This window comes from Elephas maximus, chromosome 11, assembly GCF_024166365.1.
Source record: "Elephas maximus indicus isolate mEleMax1 chromosome 11, mEleMax1 primary haplotype, whole genome shotgun sequence".
NCBI classification, from domain to species: Eukaryota; Metazoa; Chordata; class Mammalia; order Proboscidea; family Elephantidae; genus Elephas; species Elephas maximus.
In genome coordinates, this window is record NC_064829.1 from 56416591 (window position 1) to 56440013 (window position 23423).

The 23423-nt window shown below is 37.3% G+C and overlaps 1 protein-coding gene across 2 annotated transcripts in view; it reads right to left on the minus strand.

Moving 5' to 3' along the window:
* Nucleotides 1-676: 676 nt before the first annotated feature.
* SMAD2 (SMAD family member 2) overlaps nucleotides 677-23423 on the minus strand; it is a 92892-nt gene continuing 70145 nt past the window's right edge. For both annotated transcript variants that reach the window (XM_049899918.1, XM_049899917.1), the window contains 5 exons: nucleotides 19418-19471; nucleotides 17281-17493; nucleotides 14296-14433; nucleotides 13969-14113; nucleotides 677-9404 (listed from right to left, as the gene is read on the minus strand). In XM_049899918.1, coding sequence (XP_049755875.1) covers nucleotides 9281-9404; nucleotides 13969-14113; nucleotides 14296-14433; nucleotides 17281-17493; nucleotides 19418-19471 — 674 coding nt within the window. In that variant the 3' untranslated portion in view covers nucleotides 677-9280. The remainder of the gene's footprint in view (nucleotides 9405-13968; nucleotides 14114-14295; nucleotides 14434-17280; nucleotides 17494-19417; nucleotides 19472-23423) is intronic.

The following is a 23423-nucleotide window of genomic DNA, read 5'->3' on the forward strand; positions in this document are numbered from 1 at the left end:
AGGCCCTGGACTATTCAAAGCCAAGCAGGCGGGGTATTTCGGCCTTTGAGGTCCCTTGTGTGCATACTACAGCACACTAAGAGTCTGAAGAAAGCAGTCTACCAACCAAGAAAATACTGATTCATCCACAGCTAGCTGATCTATGAAGCTTCTCAAGTTTTTCAATTATTTCGTCTTGGCGATATAATTATGAATAGACTAAGTCTTACCTAATATTTTCCAATGAAGGCTTTTTTTTTTTAATAGTATTTGTTTTTGTTAAGAATGTATTTCCATTCTGAGAGTAAACGTGGATTTCACCTTCTAGTTTGTTTCTGCATACAGCATATCTTACATACTAGATCAATGATTTCGCATAGATGAGCCCTGAAATTGACTAAAATCCATAACTTACTAGCACTTGCGGGGTGTGTGGGGGGGTACAGTAAGCAGTGTATGTCTGCCTGCCAGGCGGGTGGGCAAAACTTTTTCTGTAACACTAAATTAAAAATATGAAAAGGTTGCTCTTGACATACTTCCATATGTGAAATACACATGACAAACATATTTTTTGTTTCCATATAATTCAGGGTGTGGACACTAAAATGTATTCCCGTCTACAAAAAAAAAAAAAAAAGATCAATTTAAGTCAATTAAAACACTTAAAAACTAGTCCCATAATAACATGGTAAACAACTCAATTGGTATTTCTTTAATGCTAGGAAAAAAGTTCACCTTCCAATGGTGAAAGTACTGTTAACACAGATAGAGAGCAAACAAGATAAAAAGTGAACGCACGTACAGACACACACAAATATATATAAAAATCAACCAGAAATCACAGGACGTTTAGGCAATGTTTTCTTAAGCAGAACTATTTTCTTTTGTACTTTAAATAGACTAAAATATTTGGTGTGGGTGGGGGGAAGGAAATCAGCATTTCACAATATTTTAACTTGAAAACCAGCTGCAATAAAGCCTCAGCTCTTTAATTAAAAAAACAAAAACAAAAACCTGAACCACATCGTACTTTTGACAGTCGTAGGACTAAAGCTTACGAAGAACACATCTACATCACAGTGCACAGAGAACGGAGCCAAGGAGAACTACCAGAGGGAAAACACAACAAACTCTGCAACCGCCATACTGCATCACAAAATCAACCCCACGCTAGAAAACTCTCACCTCATGTGGTCAGTGTTCTAGTTGGTAAGCACCTTAGTGGTATGAAGCTATAAAGACTGAAAGCAACCGTTCAGTCCTCACCAGGACATTCAATTCCTTCACCTGCTATGGGATGATGCATTTTGTACTTTCAATACAACATTCATTGAAAAGAAGCAGAACACCACATTCTGGCTTCTTGAACAAGATAGTCTGGGAAATGTACTAGAGGCTAGAGCATCAGAGGTCCTACTTTCCCTTGAGAGAGAAGAAATCCAGAAAGCACTCGAGCTGTCTTTTACTGTGGAAGATTTAAATATCTGATTATATTTAACCCTGTTAAGGACACATGATTTGTAGTTACATATACACATAGACACAGCCTCCGAAGTACTTAACCATCTAGCTGCCTCCTTCTCTGTTCCATTAAATCTCCGGTTTCTGTCCCTGATCTCTAAATGTCAGTCTCACCACCATTTTGGTGCCTTTGGCTGTTTGTTAAAAATCCAGATTCCATCCACACAGTATTGGATGTGACTAAGAGACACATATCCCAGTAAGTATCAGAAATGCTGACAGTCACACGGCAGCCAAATTTAATCACAACTAAAAAATTTTTTTTTTATTACAACTATAGGGTCACTGTGAGTCGGAATCGACTCCATGGCACTGGGTTTTATTATAATGTTAAGGGAATAAAGGTTAAACACAAGAACGCCTAAGGTGATCAACTCTTCCTGGTGTGCCTCGGACTTCCCTGGGTTTAGCAGTGAAAAGTCCTGTACCCAGGGAACGCCTTGGTACCCAGTAAAGCAAAGCAGCTGGTCACCCTAAGAACACCATTCATTCCTCTTCCAGCATTGACAGGGAAAACATGAATATTCAGGAGCATAAGGGCTACCACCTTCAAGGGCATCAGCCCAAAAATATTTTTAGGACACTTGCTAATGGATAGTTCCTCTAAGCTTTTTACATAAAGAGCTAAGAACTCCAGAAATATCTTATTTAAAGGTGTCAATTTTAAGCACAGTTGGGAATTCTCAAGGCAAACCTGTTTCCAGACAAATCCTCTAAAGGGGAACTGGTCTGATAATACAGCTAGAGGTTCTTCTGGTTTTGACTAGTTGTTAGTACTTTACTGTTATCGTGCTCAGATTTTGGGTTACATGAATAATTCAGTTTTGTACGTCTTTTCATATCGTTTAGGTGAAAAGACTTGTGTCAACTAGTTCCCACACCCTTGCTGCATAAATTGAGAAGACGACGGCCAGCTGGAGATATTTCCTTCGGATTACAAAGGCCCCAGAATAATGTTACTTTTAACTGTGCTGCACCAGAAAGTTCGGCCTTGGGAAAAGATGGCAAAAAAAAGAGTATTTTGATAAGAACATTTTATTTTGCCTACAAGGCTGTGCTCTAGTTCAACAACTGCAGAACTACTTTCACTGTAATCTCTACAGTGTTTCTTGTCTTACGCTCTTTGTAAAAATGGCTGATGTCAGAGCTTCATTATCACTAATAAAAAGATGCAGACATTTATGTCAAAAAGGTTAGGGTCAAAAAAACAAAAATAAAGCCTGAGGTAAAGTTGGTCTAAGAAATGGCCAATTTGGATTTACGTTTTGCCAACATACAGGGTTGTTAAAAAGAATTCATGCATGTTGCCTACTTGCTAACCTTGCCAATGTGGTAATTATTTCTCCGATTTATTCTACGAATATTACTTACATAAAAAAATAAGTACATTCTTTAAGTAGGTACATATATTTACCAGAAAGGACCCTATTCTTTAATTTTTTTCTGCTTGAAAAACCAAGAATGTGAACTATGAGAGTGGCAAACAGGTATTTTCTTAGGGACTTACTGAGAAAACCTCTTTGGGAGAAAGAACAGAGACTGGACTATGACTAAGACTTCTATAAAAAAAAAAAAATACCTACAGACAAATGCTGAGAACCAACTTTACGCTACAGCATTGTAAAGGGTAGCGCTTAATACAGGACTAGAATTACGGCATACGTTACCTAGTGACTAACACTGTAAAACAGCCAACAACTTTGAAGTTACAAGGAGAAAGGCGAAGAGTTGGGTGTGAATTAGAAAATATATATTTTTATAATTCTAAAACTTGACTTTTGTCCTTAAATCAACATATGATGGATTTGTTTGTTCAATAAATTACCATCTTTGAGAACTAAAAATTGGAAGTATTTCCCCATCCCCACCCAGAAAAGCAAACTCAACATTTGGAAAAACTAAGGGTTTTTTTGGGAGGGTGGGGAGTGTTAACTTTCATTGAAATTTTCAAGAACCATCTCCAAGTCCTTTGTGCAGAGTTAATGAATCCTCCTCACGCCCATCTGCAGGAGCATTATTCTTCCAAGGGGCCTTTACATCTCAAGCAACGGTGAAATTTTCAATCCATTATGGATCTCAAGGCAGCCAACCAAATGACATGAAGTTAACTTGCGTTAATGTTCTCTGGTCAGATCCCTGTGAGTCAGGGATGGCCCAAAGAAACTTGGAAAATCCATTTCTGTTGACCGTAGCTAAGCAAGTCAGGTCCGAACCACCTTCAGATTATCCTTAAACACAGAACTTGACTTGATAGTATACTTCCTAGACAGCAATCTTACACCAGAGTGGAAAATAAAGGGAGGAGCAATCTGACATTATCCCCCTCACCCCTAAAATAGTTAATCCTAAATTAATACCTTCCGGGAACCACTGAATGGAGCCCTAGTGGTGCAGTGGCTAAGAACTCAGCTGTGAACCAAAAGATCAGCAGTTTGAATCTACCAGCTGCTCCTTGAAAGCCCTATGGGGCAGTTCTACTCTGTCCTTTAGGGTCTCTGAGTCAGAATCAAGTCGTCAGCAACATGTTAGGGACCACTGGATATATAATTTAGTGGAGGGGTATTTGGCAGAGTTTTATTTGATGTTAACAAATTCTGGTTATGCTTCTTAGTTGTCAAGTTGCCTAAAAATGGCTTATCAATAACTGAACTGCCAAATTAGGACTCTGGCAAAATGAAACAAAATGAAAAAACAAAAACAAAATTACTCTGATAGTCTGTCCATGAAAGGAAAATGTCTGCAAGCAAAAGAACATTTTACTGAGGTCAAGGATTTAAACAACTGAATGATTCAATATTGCTAAAACGATCCCTACTGTTAGCTCTTCTGTGAGTATATATGAATATGTAAATTCATATACACATTATATACTTTATTTCCTACTAAAAAGATTTGAGGCAGTTCTGCTATATTTAAAATTAGCTATACTACTATGCAAGATAAAACAGCTCCTACTCAAGAAATTATGAGAACACACTAGACAAGTTCTTAATATCAAGGCTATCATGGCTCACATTTCCTGGTTGAGATGCTCGTAACACAGAAATTTCACTCCAAGAGATAGGCTGCTCTTCATTCCCCCACACAAACAACAAACAAGAGAGCCATGGAAGCCTGAAAAGGAAGATCCACAATAAACTCAATAGCAGGTAGCTGACTACCTCTGGGGACTCACATACTGCCATCATTACTCTTGACTGCACAAAATACAACAATTGAATGTGCCCCAAGACAGAAATAGAGCTAATAGCACAGGGAAATCACTGGCTGCAGCCAAAAGAGTTCATAATCCTAACCATAATTTAAAATAGAATCTGACGATTAGTGCTATTTGCCAGTCACAGAGACATTTCTGAAAAGCATCAACATTCACAGTGAAGAAATCAGCATGAAGAGCACCCTCCTTTTAGTCATTAGTAAAAGTCAAAGGAGAGAAGCATTCTAATGTGTGCAGAGACTACATGGCTGGCAGGGGAGAAAGCAACCACCAAGTGCCATTAGAATACTTGTTGTCAGAAAGGTAGGAATAAAATTTAGTTGATGAATATAAAGAATTCAGCAAAGTAAAGCACATGAAGAAAAGAAAATGGGCAATGAGTTTGGTATGTCTAGGTCAGAGTAAGAGAAAAGATCATTCTTTGCTCATGTCCACAGATTGCTTAGCTAGACTACATAAAGACCGAGTTTAAGTCTGGTGAAGACTGTCTTGTGTAATATCCACCCTTATCCTCAGATCAGAAGGGTCCCTAACACTGAATAATTCCTCCAAGCATTTAGATATAGAAAGATCTTAAAGGTATAATTGGATAACTTTTGGCAGAGGTAGAGAAACTCTTTTCTTTGATTTTAATTAACAAGGGATGGCTGCTTGTTTCTCATCATCAAAGTCTTAGCCTTAATGAAAAATGACAATAAAGCACAAAAAGTGAATTTAAAATAATTTTAACAAAGTAGGAAAACCTGACAACGTTTAAAAAGGACAGATGAATGGAGCATAACGGGGTATGGCTTAAGGTTTTAAAAACAACTAAATATTAAACAATTTGTAAATATGTATTTAGAATACAGAATTAAGAGTACAGAATAAGTACATTTAGCTTTCAAGAAAAATTAGGACAATTTCCTTCTGGCAAAGCAATAGGTCCTGAGAGATAAAAGTTCCCCTCACTAGATTAAAGCACAGCTTGAGGGTAAGAACCACATCCTATTCATCTTTTTATTACTCAACATCTATCACAGTGGCTGGGTAAAGAACAGGCATCAATAAATGTTTACTGACTGAATGTGTATCACAACACGTGATTCACTGAAATGTCCTACTGGTATAGTTCGAACCTAGTCAGGAAAATTTCTTTAAAGTAGGATAAGAAAACAGCACAATCAGTGGTATTCCAAAAGGTTGGTCTAAATCTAGTTGTCAATAGGTGCCGCAGAGTCGGTTCTGATTCATAGCAACTCTATGGGACAGAGTAAAACTGCTACATAGGGTTTCCAAGGAGTGGCTGGTGGATCTGAACTGCTGACCTTTTGGTTAGCAGCGAAATGCTTAACTACTGTACCACCAGGGCTCCTAAATCTATATTTCCTAATTTTAACCAATTTAAAGACTTCGAACTTCTTTTAAAAAAAAGCAATGCAACTCTTTTTTCAAAGGAAATCTTATGTGGAACTCCAATACAGAATTAAAATGAAGCTGTCACTGGTCAGACCAGTCTGTGGGAACACCAGTCTCCAACCCACTACACCACCCCTAAGCTATCTCTATGAAACCCACTTTGAAAACCACCAGTGATATTAGAAATGTGATAGAAAGCATGGGCATTCAGTTCTCATGTCACTAAATCGAGAAAATTACCAGTACTGTCGAGAATAAATTCTAAATAACGCTGCTAGTTTAAATAAAGACAAAGTTCAACAGAAAGGATTCTCTATCATTCAGAATGAAAACAACCCCATAAAGAGGGGAGGCGGGGGCGGGCAGGTGGGAATTGACAAAAATTAGGCCATGGTAGACAAGACAGAATGCAAAACAGCAATCTCATTAAAAAGAAAATGAACATATTCACACAAATGTAATCACCACCATGAAGTTAACTCTCCACAACTGTTTCCAAAGGGTTGAGTCCCAGTCTCATATTATACAGAAAAATCCCACTGGAACTACAGAGATGTGCTCCACATTGAAATGTCAGAGTTGGCACTGTTTCACTTAATGTCATCCGTGTGAGAGCTGCCATGACCTTGTATTACTTTCAGAGTTGTTCCCTGCTCTCAGAACTGTTTCCTAACAACACTTCAAGTTCTCAAGTAAAAACCTCCAAAGAAGAGGCAGAGGCTCCACTGGGTACCTCCAGCAGGTATGACGGTGGCAGTGCCTGGGACTCTCACTCTAAGCACAGGATTGACAGTAGAAGTAGTTATGCACTGATGGCAGCAGGAAGTCTGACAGCAAGCAGTCAATCACTACAATGGTGAACATCTGCCCAAGGCAGATTTAAAGAAGGGATTGATAAATTAAGTGGTATTGACCTGGTGCAGATGACAAATTTTCCCAGCAAGGTTTTCAGGAAGAAGAAAAATTACTAAGAATGACATATGAAGTAGTGTATCACAAAATAAGGCCACCTTTAACATATTATAAATGATACAATCATTCTGATTCTCAAAGTTGGATCTATGAAGAAGTTTTTGTAAAAAGCATTAATACCCAACAAGTGGGTTTCCTTTATAATGAGCCTTTGAATTTGATGCTGTTCTCTTTGCCAGGAGGGCCTCTCTTTCCTGGCTCTTCACACAGCTTGCTCCTTCTCATCTGTCAGGTGTTAGCTCAGGTATCACTTCCTTTGAGTGGCCTTCTCCGATGTTCCTATCTGAAGGATCCCCTCGGTTATGCTTGATCACAGTACCCTGTCTATCTCCTTCACAGACAAATAAGACGATTAAGGGTTATAATAACTGCTGTCTCTGCAAAGGCAGGGGCCACTACTGTCTTGTTCACCTTTTCCCAAAGGCTAAGAAAATGAGAAAGTTCCTGGCATATAACAATAAATATTTTTTCAATGAATAAAAAATCACTATGTCAAATTTATATGAACAAATACATGTACATACAAATACAGGAAAATGGGCAGTATCCAATAGAAAACAACCAAAATGCTCAAAATATTGAAAACGACAACTGTATAGACAAGTGAGTATGGTTTCAAAGAACAAGTACCAAAGGTATCTATCTTCAAAATATGAAAATTTACTAAAAGGGGGTCAGGAGTGGTTATTTTCCATTTCTATTGAGATGAAAACGAGAAAAAATAAAGTGTAAATTGCAATGGGTTAGCATTAGACATAAGTATTATCTGCTGCATAATGGACTACCAACAGAGTTTCTGGGATCGCCTCTCACTGCAGAGTACAAAATACAGTTGGTGATGACAGTTATGAACTGGTTTAGGGCCAGCTCAGGCTGCAGATAATTACAAGCTGAAAAGCTTAAGCGGCTTCTCCCCCAACTTTTTAATTCTAAGTTCACAATTATGTAAAATAACAGATTTTATAAACTGAATACAACATATTTTAAAAACAGATGGCCCTTATCTGATCATACCTCAGCATTACTTCTCTAGGTATTTTGCAGAAGCAATTACATTTACAAAAGGTCCATTTCTTAATACGACCTGGTAGCTAAACCAAATGAAACTACTCCAATTAAAGAGCACAAGGTCTGCTGCTGAGATGTTTTAAAATACCTTCTAAAAAGATTTATCAATGGGCTTTCTTAAAAAAGGATAAATACACTGTAATAATTGGGCATATCCCTCAAAGTAATTATACTGCCACCTGCACATTTTTTATGAGGTGTAAGAATAAATCAGTAGACTGCTAAGGTTTACACAAGTCAATTGTTAGCTGGTAAAATTTGGTTGTAGGGGAAGGAGAATTACTCCCTATGAATTTCTACTGTACCCCAGAACCAGCCTGTGCTGGCAGTACCAGTGCGACCATCACTGGTGATGGATGTCACGCTATGCCGTTTTGGTATTAGGACAAAAGTGGGAATGGAGAAGAGGACTGGGAAGATTTTCAATATGGTTTCCATAATGAGATTTAGCAGTAAATAAACAAACGCAAAAAGAATGAACATTTAAGCCCCACTGAACACATTAAGGTCAAGGATTTCAAAAGTTAATCCACTTTTCTTCCCCCACTAGTTTATTTTTGGTAAAAGGCAGGAAATTTAGTTTTTCTACAAGGAAAATCTGCTTCTAAATGATAATTTGAAAATCTTGATATATATTATATATTAAAAAAGACACACAAAAATAACGGAGAAGTGGGAGTAACAGATTAGGTACTGTAACATTATAAAGGCTTGCCTAAAACAAGAAGCAGCACACACACACACCTAATTTATGCAAATTAAAAATGTATATAAACAGCACAATACTGTGATACTGGATCATGATACATTCCCTGTACACATAACTACTACCGTTATTAATAAACCTTTGGGACACTCAGTTTTATGCCCAAGACGACATCATTAAGTCTTTAAAATCTTCTCTTCCTCCTTTATGGGAGGATATTTCTAGACACTAATTTTCCCATCTAATATTTGAATATAGGAAACAGATTCCACAAGGTGCTTTAATTGATGAGACCTCAAGTGCTGTTTTCTCTCTTGAATTTTTGGATAGTAAACAGTCCATGGGGACCATACACAAATACTATGACAGAAGAGTTGTTACATTAAGTCTTTTGATGGGACTTGATTGGTGATGAAGCTTTATGACATGCTTGAGCAACGCACTGAAGGGGATCCCATCTGAGTTAATACTTTGTCCAACCACTGTAGAGGTCCATTCAGATGAAGTTCAATCCAGCAAGGAGTACTTGTTACTGTCTGCCTTCTGTTCCAAAGAATACAAAAAAATGTTTGTGAAATTAAGAGAATTTATGGCTATGTCTAGGTACATGCATTAAGAACTTAGGAAAATTAAAAGGCTGTATACACTAAAACCTAAATTCATTTGAACAAGCATTCAATTCGCATTATTTGGTTATTATTTTGAAAAATGTCTGATCCACGAAGTACTTTCAGTGACTTTTTTTCTTTTAAAGAGATTTATAAAAACATTCTTTGCCTCTAAAATTAAAAATTATTTGTTGTTGTTAGCTGCTGTCAAGTCGGTCCCTAACTCATGATGACCCCGTGCACAACAGAATTGGATCATTGTGATCCATAGTTTTCACTGGCTGATTTTTTGGAAGGAGATCGCCAGACCTTCCTTCCTAGTCTGTCTTAGTCTGGAAACTCTGCTGAAAACTAGACAACGTCATAGCAACACATAAGCCTCTACTGATAGACAGGTGGTGGCTGTGCTTGAAGTACACTGGCTGGAAATCGAGCCCAGGGTCTCCTACGTGGAAGCTGAAATTCTACCACCGAACCACTACTGCCTCCTAAGTTTATTTGTAGGGTTACCTTATCATTTACCATTCAAAACAGGATACTTTTCAGGGAGAATGCAGGCACTATTAAAAATCAGGCCAGAACAAGAGATGTAAACCAGGACTATGCCTAGCAAACCAGGAAATATGGTCACCTTACTTACTATTATTAGTCAACTACATTCTGTCTAAATGAAACAGAAGTCTATACGGATAAAGTATACCAAAACAAAACAATTTTGACCCAAGCGAAACGATTATCAACAGAGTGGTAAGAATCCAACCTTCTCTCACAAAGATATGAATAACATTCCTTTTAGGAATATCATTTGGGCTTTTAATAAACACCTCTATTGCTTGAAAAAAATGGGCTTCTCTCTGAGAATCACATATTGTTCAATGACATCCTGTCACTTCCACATACCGATTTCAGTTGTCTTATTTGCCATAGAGAATTTAAGTCAGTAAGTCTGCTTGCTTCTTCAATGTAACAGTCCTTCGAACATGAGAACGTTAATGACATTATTAACTCTTCATTTCCAAGCAACACATGCCCAATATGTTTTAAAACTGTATTTCAAAGGATGTGGTTTTCTGTAGCAGATGGTGTTGGTGCCCCGCTTATACACTCTTCAGATTTTTCTGTGTGCTCTAGCCAACTTCCCATCGCAAAGATCTGAATTTCTGTGCCTCGAATCTTCTTTGCTCTGCCCACATGCATAGCAGGCTAGATGTGCCAGGGAATTAACATCCCAAGAGCAGCCCTCAACTCGTGACCTAGGAATTGGCATTACCCAGCTCACTTTTCCGCTGGATGGGATATTTGTGTATGCTCTGCACCATCTGCCAAAGCTTCCCTGAGGGAATAAGCTCCCATGACCCACCCACTGTAGTGGATAGCTTAGTAATGGTATTGGCTACCTTCCCTGCCTCACTTCCCCACTTCCTCCTTCCTTACCAGTGTTTCCTGCATCTCCCACACAAACTACCAGCACTTCAATCATTGTCTCAAGGTCTGTTTCTAGACGAACCCACACTAAGACATTCTGATATATAACTATTCCTAAAATGTAATATATGGAATATAAAACAACAGTCCTAAAGGAAATCTGACCTGTACAAACCCTAAGCTTTCTTTCAATTTAGAGACTACATTTTTGTTCATGCAGCTTAAAACTGCACTAGCACACTCCACGTGTTGACTCATATTATCCTCGAGGTATAGACAAGACTAACCTTTCTCATCTCCCCTCTATTCTTGTACTTGTTTTGCTCTTCACATAAAATTTTTCCTGCCGTCTATCTCTCCCTTGGACCATGCCTTCTTCAGTAATCATACCAAGATCTTTTTTAATTTTGACTTTGCCATTTGCTGAATTCTGGATATTTCCCAGTTTGTTTTCAGATCATTATTACTAGATTAGTTTAACTATCAGGAATAACTCTTAACTCAGGCCACCGAAGAAGAGTAAGTTTAAGAAGGTTGCTCCTACTCTTATCTGGGCACAGACCTGCACCCGAGGGATAACCAACCCAACCCCTTACCTTGTTGACTCACTTCAGGTACTGGCTCACTTAACACAGACATACTTCTCAGCTAAATATGAATTCTTCACACATCTCTCTTTCCTGGTTATTATAATACATTTCCTGACTTATGCTGGTACTCAAATTGGTATTAAGGCAACTGAAAAACAGTTTTAGAAAGCTAACCAGTAGGTCTACTTTCTCAGCGCCACCATCATTAAGGACATAAAGTTCATGGGTATCAGATGTTATTTTGATTTATGTTAGACAAGATTATTATCCAAAGTCCAATATACCTGACTCCAAATACTCATAAAAACATACTGTGTATTACTGCTTCTCATGGTTACAGATTCATCTCTGAGATTAAGAATGGTAGCATCTGTCCACACTGAATGAAGGGCAGTATCTCTCTCCACCAATTACAACTGTTCATAGCAGGAGACCTATAGATACACACAGAGTTCCTCCTGTCCTGTGTAGTCCCTCTTTAACTCCACTGTATTCCTACCATGTTTTGCAACAGTGTAACCTTTTGAAAAAGGGGGGGGGCTGACTTAAAACTCAATATTGGATAGTACTATTTGAATCTAATTTTAATACCAACTCAGGTCAACTCAAGTCCAAAGGGAAAAAAAGCATTCAGCATTCATTAAAGTTAGTAATACACCTCAAAAGGGAAATGATTAGAACAAAGAAGAGCTACAACAGGATCACAAAATAAATTATTCTACCAATATAACTTGAACAAAATAGTACCAAGCCTTCGCTGTAGGGTATAAAAACACATTTTTATAAACGTATTCAACCAGGAGAACTCATACCTCACCAACTCAAGTCATATGTCCCACGACACTTGTCTAAGATAGGGAATCAAGTCCAAATCACATGAAATAAATTTTGAAGGACCCAAACTGTTGGGTGAAACTGCAATGCTATTACACAAACATCTTCTTAAACATTCATAGTGTAAGCAATTTGAGTTGGAGAAAGTATTTTACTTATAGTTCTACTTTTTAATAAGTTAAAGAAGTCTTCTCTTTCTTTAGTGAGGAATCCAATCTGTTGTTTAATTTAGAAATAGCCTAGTCTATCTTACACAATAATGCCAAATTTGTTGTTGTAAAACTGAATTACATAGTTGTTACTACTATCTCTAGAGAAGAAGAGTTAAGAAGACCTTTTTTCCAGTCCCGTCTCTACCACCTACAGGGTAACCTTGGGCAAATTATCAAACTTTTCTAAGCCTATTTCCAAACAGGTACTAGTCTGGACCATTTTTTACCTACAAAGATGACAATTTCATGTTTTTCAATCTTATATAGAAAAAGATAACAGTATTCCTAGTCTTGTTGAAAGGCATGAGATACAGCATTTAAAACAGCACAGTCCTGGCACATAGCACGTACCCCCTAATGCTAATGAATGAAGTTCCACCTCTTAATCTGATATGCAACTAGTCTCAGTTTCCTTGTCCAGCCTTATTCTTACCTACTTCCTATATTTTGGCAAACTGAGCTGGGAGGATTATCACTCCCAAACCTCCCGTATCTATGCCTACGGGAATCCTATCCATCTTTTAGAACCTGAGCATCAAATAAAAATGTCTCTCTTATGAATTGACGTAACCCTTCAAATATACCCCTTTATGGTATTTAATAGTGTTCCGCTGCTATTCATAAGGTTTTCACAGACTATTTCTTTTCAGCAGTAGCCTGCGAGGTCCTTCTTCCTAGTCTGTCTTAAGTCTGGAAGCTCAGCTGAAACCTATCCTCCATGGGTGACCCTGATGGTATCCGAGTACCGGTGGCATAGCTTCCAGCATCACAGCAACATGCAAGCCCCCACAGTATAACAAACTGACAGACACATGAAGGAAAATCAAACCCATTGCCGTGGAGTCAATTCCGACTCATAGCAATCCTACAGGACACAGAAGAACTGTCCCATATGGTTTCCAGGGAGCACCCAGTGGAACGAACAAATCTGTCTTGGAAGAAGTACAACCAGAATGGTCCTTAGAAGCAAGGATGGCGAGACTGCGTCTTACATACTTTGGACATGTTGTCAGGAGGGATCAGTCCCTGGAGAAAGACATCATGCTCAGTAAAGTACAGGGTCAGCGGAAAAGAGGAAGACCCTCAACGAGATGGACTGACACAGTGGCTGCAACAATGGGCTCAAGCATTAACAACTATAAGGATGGTGCAGGACTGGCAGTGTTTCGTTCTGTGGTACATGGAGTCGCTACGAGTCAGAACTGACTCAATGGCACCTAACAACAACGGTATTTAACACACTGCATATTAAAATGCACAGCTGTACATTTTAATCATATCTCCTATAATAACAGCACAGTATTTTACAACAGTCACTCAAATAGCTTTGTAACTAAAGGCCCCTAATTTTCTTTCATTATTTTATATAAACAGACTCAATGATAACAGGTATGAGTGAACTCCAGAAGATGCAAAGAGTTGAGTAAGTATTTCTTACCGGTATTCTGCTCCCCATCCTTTCACAAAACTCATTCTTATGGTGCACATTCTAGTTAGCTGGTACACGGCTTCAAAACCCTGATTAACAGACTGAGCCAGAAGGGCAGCAAATTCCTGATTGTTGAAGATCTTGAGATTACAGCCTATGATTAAAAAAAGTAGAAGAAACTGTAAAAAGAGTATCATTACTATAAAATAATTTTAAAAGGGCTACAGATACTGGAATAAGAGCATGCAAGTCATCTCCTGATTCCTAAAATTATTAGCAACTAGAAAAACTAAGCAAGTTGATATGGTATGTTTATTTACATTGCTGCGTCCATACCTGGTGGAATCTTACACACTGTTGCAGGGTGCCAGCCGTATCTCTGATTACAATTGGGGCTCTGCACAAAGATTGCACTGTCACTTAGGCACTCAGCAAAAACTTCCCCACCTATGTAATATAAGCGCACGCCTCTTCCTAAAACAGAACACATAAGGGGTTAGTTTTTTAACATTATTATTTCAGTGTGATTTTGGAAGAGTCTTCTGGGAGAATGTTAAAGACTAACTACGGCATTTCCACGACCTTTTCACATCTCTGCTTTTCTGAAGTCTAGCTTTGAAATATATTCCTGTATATTTTTCCAAGTACCTTTTAACGATGATTTTATTGATTTGTAGAAACAGATGCTTATCCAAAGTATTTAAACAATGTAGAAACGTACAAGGATAATAAAATTAAAAAAAAAAAACCAAAATCCCTCTACCCAGAAAAAACTGTCATTTATATTATTTATAATTGTAGCCATCTGTTGGTACATTCATTTAGATTGAAGGAGATAATAGAAGTTCATACAAATTACATATTATTTTAAAAATAAGTAAAATAAATTGAGTTAATTTTAAAGGAATTCATAACTAAAGTACAGATAAATGTGTCTTCATACAATAAACAGTATTTCCTTAAAGATATGGCTATGGTTGAGAAAAAAGATAATACAAACACCAAGAGTTCCATTTGCCCTTTTTAAAATACATATGGGGGTAAACAAATCCCTAAATTAGATAAGGAAAAACTATATTGGGAGATTTTAATATACTTCTTTCAGAATTTGACAGATCAATTACATGAAAAAAAAAAAAAAGAGAAGAATTTTAAGAAACCGACTATGATAGGTAGAATTCTATGAAGGCATGTGTGGTCCCACCTCATGGTATCCACGCCTCTCAGATATTCTACCAAACACTGCTGCTAAGAGATTCTGCAGATGAAATAAAGGTTCTATGTCAGCTGACCTTAGGAATGGACGATTATCTTCCGAAAGCCTGACTTAATCAGGCGATCCCTTCAAAGGGACTGGTTGGGCAATTCCTTGTGAAAGTGATTCAAAGCGTGAGCAAGAGGATTCAACCCGAGAGGGGTTCTCTGCTGCTAGCTTTGAAGATGGAGGGGCACATGTGGCTTCTAGGGCTGAGGGCAGCCTCTGGTTGACAGTCAGCTAGGAAATGAGGACCTCAGTCCTACGACCACAAGAAAGTGAATTCTGCCTTAACCATGTAAGCCTGGAGTAAACTCCAAGCCCCAGAGGAGATGCAGGTCAGCTGACACTTTGATTTCATCCTTGTGAGACCCTGAGGAGAAAACTCATGCCTAGACTCCTGACCCACAGAGGCTGTGAGATAATAAATCTGTGTTGTTTTAACGGGCTATGTTTCTGGTAGTTTGTTACATAGTAAAAGAAAACTAATAAAACAACCAATAATCCAGATTTAATAGGTGATGAAGAACCTGGAACCTTGTTCTCTTATGACTATGGGGGACTTACAAAACAATCATGTACTTGGGATCAAAAAGCCATTAAATTCAAAGAGCAGAGATTCTGCAGACTACATTCTTTGATCAAAAAAATCCAGTAAACTAGAAATCATACATAAAGGAATGATCTAACAATTACACCCATCAAAAGTTTTACAGGGGGAAGTGGCTAGGGTAGAAGAAACCTTCCACCAAAACAAAATTTTATGACGAACCTGAATTTTAAAAACAGAAAAAAGCCAGAGCTGCTTTAGATAAAGTAGGGGAGGATATTCAGAAACCTCTCTCACCTACAATGACTCCTGGGTACTTGAACAATATTTTCCAAAATTTATACAACAAGCAAGATTTGAGAAATTCCACATGGAGCTAAGTAACTTGACCTACTCATTGGTATTTTTCAGTATCACAACCAGTCCTTAATAATCAGCATCATTTCTCACACAAGATGATGGTTAAAGGGCAACAAAAGCAAATTACCGTTAAAAATTTCCTGAAAATCTCCAAGAAATTTTATCTGGATTTCATCCATGGATATTTATCATATTAGATATTAAAACTGATATTAAAGAATTATTTACTCATTTTAAAATAAAAATAATAAGCCCATGACGTGTTAACATAAATAACATGCTTATGGAAAATAACTATATTTTTCAAAAAAAAAAAAAAAAACTTGTAAGAAGAATGACAATGTTTTGTATTTCTGAAAATCTCTTCAATGTCTGTCTGGCTTACCAGAAGAGAGCTGAATTCTTACTTAATCAGCTACTATACTTAATCTCTTGAAAATCATTTCATGTAGCCTCTGGGAAACTTCACTTTCCACTCGTAAGAAAATGAGAGTGGAAAAGGCAAATAATATCTTAGTAACACTGTGAAAATAGTTCTGACCTCACAAATCCCCTGAAAGGGCTTCTGGGGCTCCTAGGACCCCAAACCACATTTTGAGATCCTTTGAATTTTATTTTAAACGAGATTAAATGGTAATTCTTGTGTTAGATACCCTGCCTCAGATTAATGTTACCAGATTTAATACATGAACTAACCAAAGAGGAAAAAAACCCAAGAGATGTGAACAAGCTGGAAAAAAAATTATGATTTGTTAAAATTTTCACTTCAAAATCTGAAGATGGCCATTTTATGAATGATAAAGAGTCAACAAGACAAAGTTATTTTAACATACATTTACTGAAGGGCTTCCCAGTATCAAGGGTGCCAAATAAACATAGGTCGAAAGTAAAAATTTGGGGACTGAAGAATCTAAAAGCAGTGAAGCCTATGCACTTAAATGTACAAAGATGATATTTCAGCTGATAGAAAGCTTGGATTTCTTGTGCAAAATCTCTTGATGTGGTATCCCGCATAACGCCCACGTTTTGAGTGTATGGCATTGGTTTTAGAAATGAAAAAAGAATTAGCTAATAATACCTAGTAGAAAATATGTAGCAGTCCAGATCAATTTTTGACTCACACAAGGGGAAAAAAAAAAACAACAACAAAACATACCTATATGCCTTCTTGTCATTTCTACTGTAGCGTTTCGGTTGACATTGGAGAGTAAACCTAAGCAGAACCTTTCTGAATTGGATGGGTCTGTAAAGCCATCTACAGTGAGCGAGGGCTGTGAGGCATGGAAGGTCTCTCCAACCCTCTGGTTTAATTCATAATATGCTATTGAACACCAAAACGCAGGTTCTGAGTAAGTAACTGGCTGCAAATCTGAAAACAAAACATACAAGTAAAAAATGCTGTGTGAACAAGTCAAGCCAAGAATAGACAAAATATCATTACCTTCACACACTCTACGCCAGCCTACACTGAGAGCAGCACACCAAGCTAATAAAACATCTATAGCACGGACTCCCAGTGTCCACAGATCATACCAGATTTAACTTTCCCAATTTCCCCCATCTCATTAAGTCATTCAATCTTCAAACATCTTCTCTAGACTTTAAGTTGGATCATTTGTTCTACCAGTAATTTTAGTCTAGATTCTGTTCAAAAATAAGATAACCATAGGAAAAGTAAACCAACCAACTACTTTGTGTTTCTAAATTGCATAATAAAGCTGTTTTCTGATATGATAAAGTGGAATAAACGTGGAGCAAAGAATTCAGTTTAAAATATTAGTCAAAAGCTATGAGAATTAAAAATTTTATGTCATAATAAAAGGACACAAAAATGACACATTTTTGACATCTATTTTAACATGAGATTCTCAGTGAGTTACCCCAGTTACAAAAATAGAAAGCACACACATACATAAGAACCAGGAAATAATAAAACAGAAAGAGTTTACAGGTGGAAACAGAAAATGGAATCCAGTTTATATACATCATGGGAAAACCAGGATAATGTGTATTTAATTTCTATAATTATTGACTAAAATGCACCTTAAGGAATGTCATAAAAGAAAAAAAAATCAACAGCTGTTTAGAATAAATTTCAAATGTGTGCAATTTAAAGAAAAATTGTGAAATAACGAGGTAAAAGGGCAGCCAAGAATAAACTACAAAAACATATATATACACAGTACATATATATAGTCACACTAACATATGCATACCTCCCATAAGACATAAATATATACTTGTGTGATATATCTGTATATGTACATATACATCTACATTTATACACACATACATACTGCATTTTTACACACAGAATGCACGGCTTCTACATTTGTTTGCCAACTACGCCAGCGGTGACCCCCACTCCAAGGTATTTTCATAAGTGCCCCTATGCCAATTAAAAAAAAAAAATTTTTTTTTATTGTGATTTAAGTAAAAGTTTACGGTTCAAGTTAGTTTCTCATATAAAAATTTATACACACAGTTATGTGGCCCTAGTTGCTCTTCCTATAATGAGACAGCACACTCCTCCTTTTCACCCTGTATTTCCCTCGTCCATTCAACCAGCTCCTGCCCCTTTGTCTTCTCACCTCACCTCCGGACAGAAGCTGCCCATTTAGTCTCACGTATCTACCTGAGCTAAGAAGCACACTCTTCACAAGTTAGCATTTAACGTCTTATAGTGCAGGCTAATCTTTGTCTGAAAAATTGGCTTTGGGAACTGTTTTAGTTTTGGAATGCCAATTTTTTTTACATGTTGCTGTAAAAAAATTAGCATAGCACGCTTACAAAAATACCTCTGGTGGGGGGAGGAGGGCAGGGTTGGCAAACAGAAGGTACACGTTATTTGTGTAAAAATACAGTACATATCTAAAATAATTGTTATTACAAAATGTATCATAAAATGAACATACCTATAAAAATATAGCCATGATAGGTCAAAAATTTTCCATGAATAAAGAACATGACTTTCATAGATGAAAAGACTATTATTAGTTTCTTACTCTTATATGTGCCAGTAGAAAAGTTTTAGCTGTATTTACACTATCAGCATCTTTTTGAAAAAGTGCTGATTTAAACTATTTGAACAATTACTTGATATTCACTGAAATTCCTCTCATATATTCAAAAATAATTACCAAAACCAAAACTAAACTCATTGACATCGAGTCGATTCTGGCTCATAGTGACCCTAAAGGACAGAGGAGAACTGCCTCATAGAATTTAAGGGATATTTTATCAAGTACATAACACAGTAATAAAAAGCCTGAGAAAAGTATCTGCCAACTTACCCAAGCTATGATTAACGGGGGAAAGAGTGGTAGGAGACAGCTCCGCTGGAGATCCTGAAACAGAAGGATTCAACTTCATCATAGATGTTGACGTATTTCCGAAACTTCTAACCAAATAGTAAAATTGGTTGTATCTGATTATAATTATCACGATGAGTAAACAGCTAATCTAAATCCCAAGAATTCAAAATACACAACTGCTTTTAGTTTAATTTTGGGGGCTTCAATATATAAAGGGTATGAGCACTGGGTTTTTTTTTTTTTTATGAACAGCCCTGGTTTCTAGCTACCCAGTTCCTCTCCAAGGGGCAACTGATATTGCCAGTTTCTTACATACTTTTTCAGAAATATTCCATGAACCATACAAGAAACACATTTCTGTTCTATGCCCCTTTGTTATAAAGAAAAGGCAGCACACTGTTTTGAAGTTTGCTTTTATATCACTTATTCTATCAGAGACTTCATTTTGACATGTTTCTTGTTTATTTTACAACTGCCTATTATCATCACACAATATAGCATATTATGACTCCATATTGATGGATATTCAGGCTCTTCCTGATCTTTTGCTGTAAGAAACAAGATTATACTGCCTAACCATGCAAATTTCGTAAACTTTCAAGCATATTTGAAGGATAAATTCCTGAAATAGGAACTGCCAGATTAGAGTTAGTGCATCTGCAATTTTGATAGATTTTGTAAAAACTGTCATCCATAGAGGTTATGTCAATTTACATTTCCAGTAACATAAATGGTGCAAGGATGCTCATGGTGTTACTGTTGATGGGGCAAATCACGATTTCTCAATAACAAGTCTTAATTTGTATCTTACAGGTGAGACTGAGCAGCTTTACATGTGTTCACATTGCATTTCCTTTCTGAGAAGAGTCTGTTCCTTTGCTCATTTTTCTATTGTGGTATTGATCTTTAACTGATTTGTAAAAGGCTCTTTATATATTAAGATACTAGTCCTTTCACGGTAGAAGCTGCAGATGTTTGGTCATCTGTCCTATGACTGCTTAGTCATAATTTTCATTGTATACCATGCGGGGGGGGGGGGGACTTTTTATGTGATGAAAGTTAACTGTTAAGATAGCTATCTTCTGGAGTCTGTTTTGGGAAATTTTATTTTCTTAAAAATTTTTCCACTCCTTCAAGTTTTAGATAAACAGGCTAATCTAATCAGGAAAATAAGGGAGGAGAGAGCACAAATACATCAGCTAAGAAATAGTGCAAACAACCACAGATACAGAAGACACACACCATTATAATCATGACACAAAATAACAGGCAACAAAGGTGAAATTGCAGCCCCCAGGTACACAGATAAAACAGAAATAGAGAATAGGTGATAATTATTTTTTAGAAGAGAGAACAATCTTCCACAGCACAATTAAGTTCTTTATGTTATTTTTTTGCTCCTCAGATTGAAAAATCTATTGGCAAGTCACAACAGGTACAACTAAGAAAGGCGCAAAATATATTTGGAACAATGCACTAAAATTCTGTGCTATTTCCTGAAATAGATACAAAATAAACAAAGCTACCATATGAAATGGAGGGAACTGCCCAATTATTCATCTTTCAACTCAAAATATTCATATTTTTAAACTGTTTACTCCTCTATTAAATACTTATCAGAAGTGACCAGAAAGCCAGTACAGTCACAATTCATTAATTTCGACTAACAGGAATTCAGTTGAATTATGACAAAAATTTGAATTGTAGGTTACAAAAGTCCATTATAATCATATATAAAATTTAAACTATTAAGTAACAAAACCTTTAGAAAACATGTTTAATTCTTTTGGTTAGCAGCTGTAGTACTTAACCACTACACCACCAGGGTTTCCTTCCGGACACAAGTTCACATATATTCGTAGGATGTATTTTTCAAAGAGAAAAAGACTGTGAGCACAATACAGGAGAGGTCTGCAGAACTGGAGTTTCCTGAATACAACCGAACACTTCGAAGGCCAGAGTAGCAGAGGTGGGGGTCTGGGGACCACAGTTTCAGGGGACATCTAGGTCAACTGGCACAACAAAATTAAGAAAATATTCTGCAACCCACTTTGGTGAGTGGCATCTGGGGTCTTAAACGCTAGCAAGCGGCCACCTAAGATGCATCAATTGGTCTCTAACCACCCGGAGCAAAGGAGAATGAAGAACACCAAGGACACAAGGTAATCAAGAGCCCAAGAGGCAGAAAGGGCCACATAAACCAGAGACTACATCAGCCTGAGACCAGAAGAACTAGATGGTGCCTGGCCACAACCGATGACTGCCCTGGCAGGGAGCACAACAGAGAACCCTTGAGGGAGCAGGAGAACAAAGGGATGCAGACCTCAAATTCTCGTAAAAAGATCAGACTTAATGGTCTGAGTGAGACCAGAAGGACCCCAGACATCATGGTCCCTGGGCCTTCTGTTAGCCCAAGACTGGAACCATTCCCAAAGCCAACTCTTCAGACAGGAATTGGACTGGAGTACAAGATAAAAAATGATACTGGTGAGGAGTGAGCTTCTTGGCTCAAGTGCACACATAAGACTATGTGGGCACCTCCTGTCTGCAGGTGAGATGAGAAGGCAGAGGGGGACAGGAGCTAGCTGAATGGACACGGGGAATACAGGATGGATAGGAGGAGTGTGCAGTCTCATTTGGGGGAGGGCAACTAGGAGTACATTAAAAAAAAAAAAAAAAAGGCAAACCCAGTGCCGTCGAGTCGATACCGACTGATAGAGACCCTACAGGACAGGGTAGAACTGCCCCATGGAGTTTCTAATGAGTGCCTGGAGGATTCGAACTGCCGACCCTTTGGATAGCAGCCGTAGCACTTAACCACTACGCCACCAGGGTTTCCTAAGGAGTACACAGCAAGGTGTATTTAAGTTTTTGTATGAGAGACTTACTTGATTTGTATACTTTCACTTAAAGCACACACACATACAAAAAAAAAAAAAACTGTGGGCGTTAAATTCTTATATGTGCCAGCGTACCTTCCAGAAATGTTTAGTTCCACCCACAGCTTAGTGTTTCTTTGCATCATCACTGCATGTACTATCAAATAGGCTGATTTTTGTGAACTTGATAGGTTTACAGTGGCAACTCCTACTGTTTTTGTTGTAAATAGTGCAGTTGTGTTCCTTTTGTCCATCTTTCTATAAATTGTCTTTTTCCCCTGGGTTTATAAGCATTTTTCAATATAGAAATTATTAGAGTTGTCATCCACTTGCAAATATTTTCCCCAGTTTCTTGGTTTTTACCTTTCCAGGTAACATTTTAAATATTATTTATTCAAATTTATCAACCTTTTATCCTGCAATTTTCTGTTTTACATATTTCTTACTTCAAATTACGAAAAAAATCTTTAATGTCATGTCCTAAAAATTATAGGGTTTCATTTTTTACATTTAAGTGTTTGCTCCAAATGGAATTCATTTTAATTTCAGATGAGTTACGTGTTTAAGGTTTATTTTGTTATTTTCTGAGAGAATATTAAAACTAATTAAAATTTCCTAAGCAAAATTAATAGTAAAGAAACATACTGCCCTGTAAGTTTCGGCATGCTAACCCAATCAGAAATAAACATCATTCAAATGAAAAAAAAAAAAAAACAGAAAGACTTTTATGCTTTGAAAATGTACATATAGTAAAAGTACAGTAAAGTTAAAGGCCTCAAAATCATTTAACTTTATCTCCTTTGCTTTCACATTATAGTGATAATCCTCAGGGACTAAGAATATCTGCTGTTTTCTTGTTTGTATAACCAAAACGGCTTTAAATATATGACTTACAATATCTAATTTACTCAGTACAAACCAACTGCTTTCACAAACCTCCCAGGAAACTGAGACTCATGCTGGGTTACCCCTTCAACCTTTCTCCTATCTAATCACCAATCGAGTCCTACCTCAGAGATCTATCTCCAAAGCACCCGTTTCTAGCTGTCATCTGAAACCAGCCGGAGGCAGTCTAGGGTAGAAGTCAAGAATAGATAGGTTCTCTA